Genomic DNA, 11,838 nt, shown 5'->3' with positions numbered 1-11,838 from the left:
GGGGGGGGGGGGGGGGGGGGGGGGGGGGGGGGGCTTGGAGCAAGACCATACTCCCCCACTTGTACAAGCATCGTACACTGCAAGACATGTAAATATGTACATAAATGTATAGTTTCAGATGAAAAATAAGGATAGAGAATGTTACTACACTTTGAGGAAATATGAAAAGAGCTGACCTGTTATCCGCTAGGACACAACTGAGCCAGAAAGTGTTTTGATCCGGTGGGGAGTCGTAGCAGCTACAGGGATCAGACTCCCGGCACTGGAGTTTGAACTGGCTGAATTCGAGTTGCTACAGAAGCTCGTCTGTACGTGGGGGCTCGTCCTGTTTTTGCATTTAAATTAGGCTCTTGATAGTTGTAAGTTTAAGGATTGTACCAGTTTTTCTGTGATCGTTTTCTTTGTTCAGTGTTAAGGACTCAAACTGCCTCTTTGACTTGTTTTGGTGATTTGTTTTAGAGAGAGCATTGGTTGTCCTTGCTTAGTTTGAACCACTGGTTTGTTGAATGAATATGTTCTTAATAATGTTACAGTAACCATGCCCTAGTCATTTTAATATAACAGACTAAAATACAGTTTAAAAAAAGAGCTGTGAAATTGATTTGGAATCGTTAAATAAAAGTTGTCTGAAATAAATAAAAGTAGACCTTTAAAAAACAATGTATTTAATGAACTGTGTAATAATGTATTGCTTCATTTATATATTTCAGGATTTATTTCATAGACATTAATTTAATATTAAAATAAATGGTATTCCATACAACATTAGATCATAGTAAATGAATATCAATGTGAGAATTGTACTTCTTTTACTATACTTTCAAAGTTGACTGAGCATATGTATATGTTGTTTATTCAGCACTGGATTGCTTAACAGTCAGTTTCATATCTGGACTCTACGAAGAAAACCACGTCTAATTTTTTAAAATTTTCAGTCATGCCTACTGAGTGCCAATCCGTACACTAGTAGTATTCTACACTCAGACATACTGTATACTGTTGTGAGTCAGCACCAGGCTCTATGGGAGCAGGCCAGTAGAGTCTGGTTTTTGGCATCTGTCCTTTTAATTCAGTCAGGCATCTCTTGGGACAGCTGACTTCACTGCCAGCCATGCCCAGCATCCGTGTGTGTGTGTGTGTGTGTGTGTGTGTGTGTGTGTGTGTGTGTGTGTGTGTGTGTGTGTGTGTGCATGTACTACTGGGATTGTGCGAATGTGGTACTCCATCTCTAGCTCATCTGATTCTCCTATAACTTCTATAACTGGTATATTTGTCATACGGGAAATCAATATGGTGTACTGGCTTGAGCTGATATGCTCCACTATTGATTAAAAGAGAAACAGTTTCAAGATATATTGCACATTCAAGGGAAATTTGACAAACAAACATTTGACTTGCTCTAGACTAGGGATGCCTTTCAGTGGACATCTAATGGATATAACTATCGTTTCAGTCAAATACCTTGTTTAATCCCTGACTGGGAAACCAGCCCACAGTGTATTTCTCCAGAGACAGTAATCAAGGCCTCATATAAAAGCCTTAGGATTTGAGAAGTGATTGCACTTCACAAAATGTCCCAGCTGAAATGGTCATTCGCCATGATCATTTTTTAACACACACCTGCTCATCATTTTGTGTTTTACTGCATTTAAAAGAAGGTACTTTGTAGTAAGACATGGAAAAAGCTTCATCAGTTGTCACTAACAACTTTATCAATGGTTAATACATAGATCTGTGGCAGAAGATACACTTTAACCAGAGATAATTATTTTACTTTTGTGTGCGCAACTTGGCAATGCAAAGTGTAAGTGTCTTTTTGGTTGATTAGATCTTAAAGCATCAATAAAACGTTTATTAACCATTAATAAAATCAGGAGTTTTTAAAAAGACATTTATCCGCTGAATCGCTCCTTAACACTTCTGCACATTCCCTTCCCAGTAAATGTTCTTAATACTGTATTTAGAGTACTATTATAGAGTGATTGACCACTGTGCCACAATACTGCTTAGACACTGCCTCAAGGTCACTGCTACTACACTGCAGCAGAACACCTGTGTGAGTAGTGGTGTGTATTTGTGTGTGTGTGTGTGTGTGTGTGTGTGTGTGTGTGTGTGTGTGTGTCTACCCATGATATGGTTTTGCTCCCTCACAGAGCAAAATGGATGTATATCATTTATAATCTTTCCTCTGAAAGCTAGCTCTCTCTCTTCTTCACTGCCTCCTATTTCATTCTCTCTCTTTTTCTACCTCTTCTTTCTCTTTTACGGAGTCACTAGGGGCGGGGAGGAGAGGCGAAGGCAGAGAGGAGAGAAGGAGAGGAGGAGAGGAGGAGAGGAGGAGCAGAAGGAGTTGCAGAGCAGAATAAAATGCCCTTAATAAAGACATTGGCTGCTCCATGTGAGAGATCCCTTGTGGGATAGAGATTAAATAGACTGCGTCAGAGGGGAACACGCTCGTGGTGCTGCGACTGGGATGGAGGGAGGGAGGAAAAGAAGGGGAGCAAGGAGGAGAGGCGGGATGAGGAACAAACAGACGTGAAGAATGAAGAAGAGGAAAATTAACAACAGGGTTAAGATTAGAAGAGGAGAATGTGCCAAAATGTAGCAGCACACAGACTGAAATGTGGACTTTATTGCAAGGGAGGGATTAAAAAAAAAGATTAGAAGGAAAACAGGTAGGAGGTGGGTGGGAATGAAGGAACATGAGAAAGAAAGGAGATGAAATGGGAGAGGTGTTTCAACCAGACACTGCAGACACAGAGATGATAGAGAGAGATGGAGAGAAGAAGATAGAGAGAAGGTGAGAAAAGGTGGATGACAGATGAGTGGGGCAAACAGTTTCATGAGATATGTATAGAATTCTTAAAGGCCTCGTCATGCTGCACAAAACAAAGTGTGTGAGATGTGGGAGGAATAGAGTTCTGCAGGGATGACGTAGTTTTGTAGGCCAACCCGGAAAAACAAAAAAGCAAATGGGATTCTTCCATTTAATTTGGGATTATTAAATAATAATTATAGAAAATAAGCTCTGTAGCAAACACATTTTTATGATACTCACTTGCAAGATAATCTTCACGATTGAACAAGGAAATGTGATTTATGAAGTGTCAATACAACCGCCAGAAGAAAACAGCTAAAAGGTATAAATTCACTACACCACGGTTGCATGACTTCACATCATAACCACCAAGTTGAATGAGGACTAGTTTTCGGCATGATGCCGTTTTGTTTTTTAGCCACTTGTTAGCAAACGCCTTCTCTAAAACAAGTAAAAGTTTTAAAATTAATATCTATTAAGCATGTGTTAACCGCAGAACTTACTTAAGGCATCTAACCAAAACCCCATTAAAAAAAACATTGAATTTGACAATAAGGGAACCGGAAGAGCAAAAAGGCTCATTTCCAGGTAAGAGAATAATGCAAAAGAATAAAGATAAATAGAAAAATGTTACTCATTTTTATACATCTAACCATTATCCCATCTTCTCGCTTTCTCCTGCTACAACTCCATTTTTTTTCTTTTTGTTCACCGCCAACCATACACATACTGTACATACTGTCCCTCTCATCTGTGTCCTTGGCATCAACGCAACGTCTCGCATAAATCACTGGTTACAGATCAATATGTTTATACAGTGTTTGAGATACTATGAGGTGTGTGTGTGTAGAGACATTTAGGGTGTGGTGTTGGTGTGTGTGTGTGTGTGTGTGCGTGTGTGTGTGTGTGTGTGCGCGTGTGTGTGTGTGCGTGTGTGTGTAGAGACATTTAGGGTGTGGTGTTGCTGTGTGTGTGGTATCTAATTACATTCGGATAAACAAGTCAAGTATTCACCCTCAGCGAAAAAACGGTTAACACAAGAACCATCAACAACCTCCTCACATGAGAAATACCAGCATTGTTCTGACATATCATCCGACCACCATCCTATTCTGTCATTTCTCTCTCATGCCACAAACAGCAATGCAGGGGCCCCCCCAAAAACAAACGGTCTTCAATCAACTGATGGTCACCTGCATTTCTGTAAGCCATTTTTTCCTACTTGTCAAAGACTAGTGTCATCTTAATGACAAAATATTTGTTTCAACAAAGAAAAAACATGTTAATACAATTTTAAAAAATCAAATCGCCATTCTGGTACTATATGTTTTAATAGTTTATGGGACAAAAGGAAGTTTAGAAATGGTGTGCTACTTTTCCAGCACTATTACATTGTTAGAAACTCAAGTGAGAGTAGAAGAGAGGGATGATGAAGGTTATAGATGTAGAGCAGGTCTATTAAGGCTACGCTGTACACTGGCCCACTGGGATACCCGCGATCGACCAGCACACCGAAATAGAAATGGGAGCAGAGGAGAGAGAGAATGGAGGAGAAGTAAGGTGTGGTGATGAAAGTGAACTAATGTATGCTGCAGAATAAACTTCCTGATTTCTACAAAGTGTAAAATTTCCATCTCATTTGCTGTTAGCAGCGTGAGAGTTGTGGCAGCGTGTTTCGTACCAAAAAGTGCACCATGGGAATCGTAGTTGACTTTTGTCCGTACATTTTATGTGCACAGACTTAAACCGTAAGACTTTTTTTTCTTCAAAGATCCAGATATTTTCTAACACAGTTGCTCATCTTTTGTACAGATTATTTAACTGTGACAGTTTCATGCCCATCAAAGCGTGAACAAAGCCTGCAATTGTCTCCATAGAAAATTGATGAGACTTTCAGAGCTATGCAGTAACTGAAATAACTCCTCTTAACTTTACAATCTGAAGAAGAGGAGAAAAAAAGGTGGATGGGAGATGAGGTGTTGGTGTAAATATAATTTACCTGGAATGGATAACCATTGCCAATTTAGGCTGGATACAGATTCAATGTATACATTTCAGGAATACGTTTTTTATATTAGGTTGGAGATCATTACATTTGAAATATAGTTTTGGTGTGATTGAAATACTGGTAAGAATAGGGTATGGACCTAATCAAAAGCTGCTGGTATAAAACTGTCTGGAGGTAGGGGGGAGGGGATGTCGAGGGAGATTTGTAGGTGGTGGAGGTGAAGAGTGTGTATGTGCAGTGGGAGTCAAATCAGTAGAACTGGCGTCCAAGGGGGGATGAAGAGAAGATGGAGGTAGTAAGAAGACTGAAATGGGAAGTGGTGATATTGTAGAGGAAAAAAGAGATATTAGACATAAAAGTGTGAGGGTGAGGATATGACATTGGGGTATCTCTGTCCCAGGCTGGTTTTAATATAAGACAATACAAAATGAACAAATTGCTAAATGTTACTACCATATTGAATTGTATTGCCTATTCAAAGTTCCTGCTGTATTAATTAGAATTTAGTTCTATCTCTCTGCAGCATGCATAAGGAGGCACTTCATTCCATCACCTTGGTGTGTAAAGTCATGATGAGCAACTCTGCAGGCAGAGAACTGAAAAAAAAAGAAAGGCCGCTCTTTTTGCTGGTTCGTGTTCTGCTTTGGACAATAATACAGTACTATTAAGTGTACTGGATACAGTCCCCAAATTGATTGGTATTATATACAATTTAGTGCAAACTTGTAGTGATGCATGTTTTAAAACATTCACTGCTTCATTTCCAAATTGTTTAAACAAAATTAGCAGTCATACCTGCTTAAAAGCTTACCACTAGTTTTGTGAGTTGGACAGACTCCTCGTATATAAAATGGTTTCTACACTTGTATCTATATCTATTCCTAATTTCCCGCACGGTCTCTCCAACTACCCTCCTGCCTTCCTTTCTCACAACATCAAAGAACATTGATGTCCTGAGCACCTCTTCCTCCTCTCAACCCTCGAGCAATGTCTCTGCCCTGAGCGCTCTCCTACAATTCCTTGCTCCCTACCCAGGACACTGGGTAGGGAGCTGGGAGCACCAACCAACCGTCTTTTCCCCTGTCTCAAGAGAAGCTGGTCTGTTTTTGGAAACTAAGCTGCAGCCTGCCTGACATCCCATCTGGCCCCTGAATGACTCAAACCATTCACCCTGCTGGCTGCCTGAGGGAAACGCTAGCTTCTTCACCCCACAGTCACCTACAAGGCAACACACAGGTAACTGCATCCTGAGTGAAGGCAATCACTGTGGGTTTGGAAATTGTCCATCCATTAGGGTCATGAAACCTTTAAAAAATGAATAAACATAATAATGCCTGAAGAAATTTGAAGCTTCCTGAAACATTTAGATTGTTTCCCCCAAACTGTGGCGTTATTCTCTTTCCTTTATAGCTTTATATCATGTGCATAATGTGCATCCTGTGTGCATTTATTGATGCAGTCCTCAATCTTTCACATATTTTCCAACTACTCTGCTTGGAAATGGAGTGATCCCCTTACTCTAACCGTAAGTCATATATAACTTATATTTCTAATCAAATGCATTTTTTGAAAAAAGCTTCTAAAATGTCCTCTACTTTCTTTTCTAACTTGTACATTTGTATGTACTGTAGCAACAATGTAGCAGAAGCCTGGTGCCAAACGCATCTATAAATGCATGCGGCCGAGAGTGCAAACCCTTCACTGGTTGCATTTCTATACCTACAGAGCCATTATGAATTTATGCTGAATAATGGACTAGCCATTCATGAACCGTTGGTATCATGTGAAAGGGCTGGCACCGGCTACAGTATGCGTGGCTAGGTCAAGCGTGCTTAAGGCCTCTTACCATCAAACACAGTCCCCTGGGACACGTACACATTACACACAGGACACATGATGACAGCAAACAATGCCGAATACCTTTGAGGATAATTACAATGATCATATTTCGGAGGTAACATATGTTCTGTGGAGCGCCCACGCACCACACAAAGGGAACCCGCACGACATAAACACAGAAACACCCAGGATCACTAATGCAAATAGCGCCAGATGCCATCACTCTGTTTCCAATGAGCGAATGATCTTTTTAGAGTTAATGCACTTAATCATAACAATTAATATTCATATGATGAGAGGAGAGGAGAGGAGCATCCTGCTTGTTAGCAGGTGGACAAGATCTCAACCGAAATGTGGCAAACTTAAATGGTTTTACCCCTTGGAAACGTTGACAAACAATAATATGGAAGAACCTCATTTATCCAAGCAAGATACACGATGCATTCTTGTATCAATTTTTTAATCCAATAAATGCCAAAATAATTAATAGCATAAACACAATGAGCAATATTTTTTTTATATCTTTTTATCATTATTATTTTAGCCATTGGCTACAATGTTGCACTGTGATCCAGAATAATGTCAGTGTGGAAGTTTATAATTGAAACGAATGCACTGCAAACATTTAATATAAACATGTTGAATGTTTCAAATGAGCTAGAGCGTGTAATTATGTGTCAAAAGTGCTAGCCCCTCAATGTCAGAGATAGTGTTTCACACACGGTGGCACTGGTGAAAGGTTCAACAAATCAGATTACCCGGATCAGAAAGCATGTTAATTAAAACAATATTCCTGTTTCAGTATCATGAGTTTAATTACATTCATTTTTAGTTTTAACGCAAGCCTGAAAGCTGTAATCCTGGAAGTGTTTAACACGCTAAAATAAATAATGTTTGTGAATCTAATCAGGTAGCTCATGAGAATGGGACAAAGAATTATAATTTTATGATTGTTATGATCAATTTTATTGCTAGTTTAAATTCAGTGTCATGTTACGTATCGCTGTAACACTGCAGGCATTCTTCCACACTAATGTTGCAAATATGGTGACGAGCAATAGACACTGCATCCCTTAACTGAAGCGGTGTCTATCAGTGTTTTATTCTATTCAATCACATTTTGATTTGCTCTTTATGCACTCTTTGTTTCGAATCGGAAGATTCTGTGAATCTATCTACTTAACTCTGCCAGGTATTACCAGCAGCTGACCTAAAAGCGGTGCTATTGGATGACTCGACCTGGGAACAAAATCTTCTGTGGCTATCAGCCAATAAGGTTACAGGTTACCTCTGATGTCACACAGGTGACACTGCCTGGATACTAATCAATGGTCCCTAAATAAGGGGAGGTGGGTGATTTTAAGTTATAAATATTCAATACACAGATGAAGCTATCAGAAAGGTCTGTTTTTGTGTGCTCTCTCTACTGCAGCTGTGGACGAAGCAACAGATAATCCTACCTGTATGTAATATGTGGAAAAAGTCAAGGATGGGCCATTTAACAGTAGATATCTGCATAAATATTTGAATAAACAGTAGGTATGAAATATTCACTGTATTTTTTAAATGTTTCACTGAAAATAAATAAATATTCATTATTATTATTGTGCTTGGAGCTTTCCCATTCCACTCATGACCAGTCCATATCTGCGGATGCCACAGCACATCCCACGTGGCCAAAACCTCTGCCGTGTTGCCCTAGAGACCTGCTCCTTAATAAGGCTACGGCTGATTGGTTGACGTGGTGGGAGAATGACAAGGATGTGTGTGTGTGTGTGAGTGTGTGTGTAAGTGTGTGTGTGTGTGTGTGTTGGTTGTGGGGGGCTTGTATGGCGGAAGGAGAGTGAGGGGGGCCTAAACTGTCCAGAGAGATTTCTATGCATACTAAACAGGTCTAACCCTAGCTGGCTGAAATTAATTTTCATTAGTCCCTTCAAACAGGACTCCCTCCCTTGTCTGCTGTGCTGATACTGTGCTTCCGCATTCCTCCAGGTGCTTTACAGGGCTTCTGCGCTTTTACAAATTATTTTTACATCAAATTAAGCAGGTGGGCCGAGTGTATAATGATGCATATTCAAACTAAAAGCAAATACAATGAAAATCTACCATCAACCTGATGAGATCCCTCATACGATACACAGTATAGCGCGCACATAGTCACATGCACACCCAAGCACATACACAGACAAGGACCAGAACTCACCTTCTGTGGGTGAGGTTTTCAGTCGTTTGCAGAGACCCTCTACGCCCGCGTAGTCCTCCTGGAGTTTGACAACCGCCTCTGGGCCACGCAGCTCCATCAACGAGCGAAGCTCCATGACCGAGCAGCCGAAGGCTGCCGCATGGTTCTCCTCGTTTCTTTGGTTCTTGGCATAAAAATCGCTGTTGGACATGTCCCCCATGATGGCAGCTAGTCAAGTCAGTTAGATTAGTGTTTGTTATTGCTTATAGATCAATCAAAAAGCTTGCACAAGAGATGAGCTCAGTCTCATCCCCAAAAAATCCAAAATAGGTATCAAGCAGGCAAAGACAACCAAAAAAAAAGAAAAATAATGCCACTGGTAGGTAAAGTAGGCAGATAGAGAGATTAAAAAAAAGGGGAAGGGGGGAATCCGAGGGGATCAATCGATGAGCAGCTTCTCTGTTTCAGGAGTGACTGTCAGGTATCGGCAGACCAAAAACCATTAGAGAGAAGAAACAGAAGAGGAGAAAGAACAGCAGAGAACAAGGAGAGGAGGGGATGACGAAACACAAGTGGGGAGCATCCAGGTGAGCGTTGGACAGCCCCAGTGGTCAGGTCCTGAGAAGGGCAATGATGGTGGTTGAAAGTCCTGTAGGTCTCAGGCTCACCACGGCTGCAGTCCAGACCCGCTCCATGTGTGGCTTCCCATTGCTGCTATTTTGCTGTTGCCTCCGCTGCCTCTCTGTCTCTACATGGTGGTCCTCCCCATCACTGCTACAGAAAGAGAGAGAGAGGGAGAACAAGAAAGAGAAAGAGAGAGAGAGAGAGAGAGAGAGAGAGAGAGAGAGAGAGAGAGAGACAGAGAGAGACAGAGAGAGAGAGAGAGAGAGAGAGAGAGAGAGAGGGAGGGGGGGGACGAATTCGAGAGATGAATTCAAAGAGGACAGAAGGTGAGGGAGGAGCAGGGAGAAAGACAGAGAGCACAAGAAATGAGTGTTGCGTTCTCAGGTCAGGGGTGAATGCAGCGGTAGATGGTGCACGGCTGAGAGACAGCCTCTCCTGGCTGCTGCAGTAACTATGGCTTGGCTGTCTCTATCTACTGCTGCTGCTGCTGCTACTGGTGCTGCTAAACTCATCGTGAGGACACACCGACTGCCAGAGAGAGTGAGAGAGAGAAAGAGAGAGGGAGAGAGAGAAAGGGATGCGAAAGAGAGGGAGGGCGGAGAGAAGAGGATGCTCCTTTCTGGTGCAGAGCGGAGAGGAGTTGTGCGCGGGCGGGAGGCTGGGGCTACTCTGACGACAAAGCGGAGAGGAAGCACGTAACGCTGCGCTGTCACAGGGAGGATGGGCTGAGCTGAAGAGCTGCTGCTGCTGCTATCTCACCTCTAGTTCTCTCTCATTCTACAGTAAGTGACCTCTCCTATGCAATCACTCTAGCTCAGCAATCCCTTCCTCTCTGCCTGTTGCCTTGTCAAGCCATGCATTAATGATTTCCCTCCATGTCTCCCACCCTCTCGCCTTAGGACGACAATCAGCTCATGGAGGAGACTTCTACAGTGTGAGGGTGTTACACTGAAATTCACTGGATTAAGATATTTCAAAGTCTGTGACCAGTTTACGTTAACAAGTTAGCAAGTCACAAAACTAATTTCTTGGTACCAAAAGATGTGGCTGGCATAAGTCTTTATTATTTTATTCTTGACAAATCCCATGAAAAGACCAACATCAACAGTTTATTAGTCCATCTTTAAATACTTCCTCTCTTCCACCTTGTCTGTGGCACCCACAAGCACCTTTGTTGCTACTGAAGATGTAAATAAAAAAATCTAATTTCTAATTCTATGACAACTTAGATAATTTCCTGCAACCTCTGGACACCATTAGTGTCCTTTTTTAAGCAATCACTCATGGTTTAATAGGGAGTTGGTACTATTTTCAGCACCAGGACTCAAAGTGCTCAGGTTCATTGTAATAAAGTAACATGTCTCCCAGTGCAATGGTGTGGCTCATTGTTGTGTTTTTAATAGTGCTTAGACAACAATAGAGGCCTGTGGCACGAAGAATAGGCAGCACCAGCAATACTTGTTAATGTCATCAAGTCTTTGTTGAGTTTTCTCATTACCTAGCCAATTCCAAACAAACACGTAATGTCACAATACAATGCACAAACACTTGGTATAGTCAGTTAAATTCAGCCAAGACTACAACAGCAGCATGGCCGGCTGCTCCATTCATTACAAAAAACTACAAAATCATACAATGACAATGAGTGATTTGGTCATTCATTCTTTGGAGGTCATGAGGGTTTAGGTGCACAGGGCTTTATATCGCACACCAAATTCCTATATGTAAAAGGCCAGCGTTACCAATTGAATCCTGCTTTACCAAGTAATAAAATCTACAAAATGTAATGTTTATATGTGTAGTCTGAGGTAAATAGAACATTAAACCAGCCAAGGACAAGTAGCTCCAATGTTGTCCATGTTCCTGGAGTCTGGTAGTGCAATCTGTATCTTTCCACACATTTAAACTACAGCAAAGATAATGGAGTTTTTGAAGTTGTCTAACCTTTGTTGGAATGCAGTAAAAATGTTATAGAATGCCTAGGTAACACAGACATGAATACATTATTAATGTCACTGCTAAAAGACGTTTTGTTGTAAAACCATTCCCAGAACCTAGAGAACATGTAGAGAACACTGATGTATAAGTTAACAACACAAGGTAGCATGTTACAAGATACAGAGTTTATCAAGCCATCTGTTGTCTGTTTGGAAGTAGCAATGGGAAACCACAGACAGTTCACTTAGCGTCAGATAAAACTCAGCAACACTGACGCAGTGAGCGTGCTCAGATTCTTGGCACTGCTGGCATGCGCTGCTTAATTCGACCGGACTGAAACAATCAACCAGGTGTCTGATCGTAATTATCAAGCACGATGATGCGGAGGGGACGAGTACCAGAAACTATAGTGCGTTCGGGATCAGGGGG

The 11,838-nt window shown here is 41.3% G+C and overlaps 1 protein-coding gene across 8 annotated transcripts in view; it reads right to left on the bottom strand.

The window, feature by feature from the left end:
• The window catches only part of atp2b2 (ATPase plasma membrane Ca2+ transporting 2), a 67,756-nt gene extending 56,136 nt beyond the window's left edge, over positions 1-11,620 (bottom strand). For 2 of the 8 annotated variants that reach the window (XM_031851570.1, XM_031851562.1), the window contains exon 1: positions 8,869-10,219. In XM_031851570.1, the coding sequence (XP_031707430.1) occupies positions 8,869-9,067 (199 nt within the window). In that variant the 5' untranslated portion in view covers positions 9,068-10,219. Of the gene's footprint in view, positions 1-8,868 lie in introns of all 8 variants that reach the window. The other 6 variants (XM_031851536.1, XM_031851544.1, XM_031851553.1 and 3 more) reach the window with 4 other exon arrangements.
• Positions 11,621-11,838: the final 218 nt, after the last annotated feature.

The sequence above is a fragment of the Anarrhichthys ocellatus genome, unplaced genomic scaffold (genome assembly GCF_004355925.1).
Source record: "Anarrhichthys ocellatus isolate YVR2014 unplaced genomic scaffold, GSC_Weel_1.0 scaffold1, whole genome shotgun sequence".
Taxonomy (NCBI): domain Eukaryota; kingdom Metazoa; phylum Chordata; class Actinopteri; order Perciformes; family Anarhichadidae; genus Anarrhichthys; species Anarrhichthys ocellatus.
The sequence above is the reverse complement of the archived record's forward strand: the minus strand, read 5'-3'. Positions and strand labels throughout refer to the sequence as shown.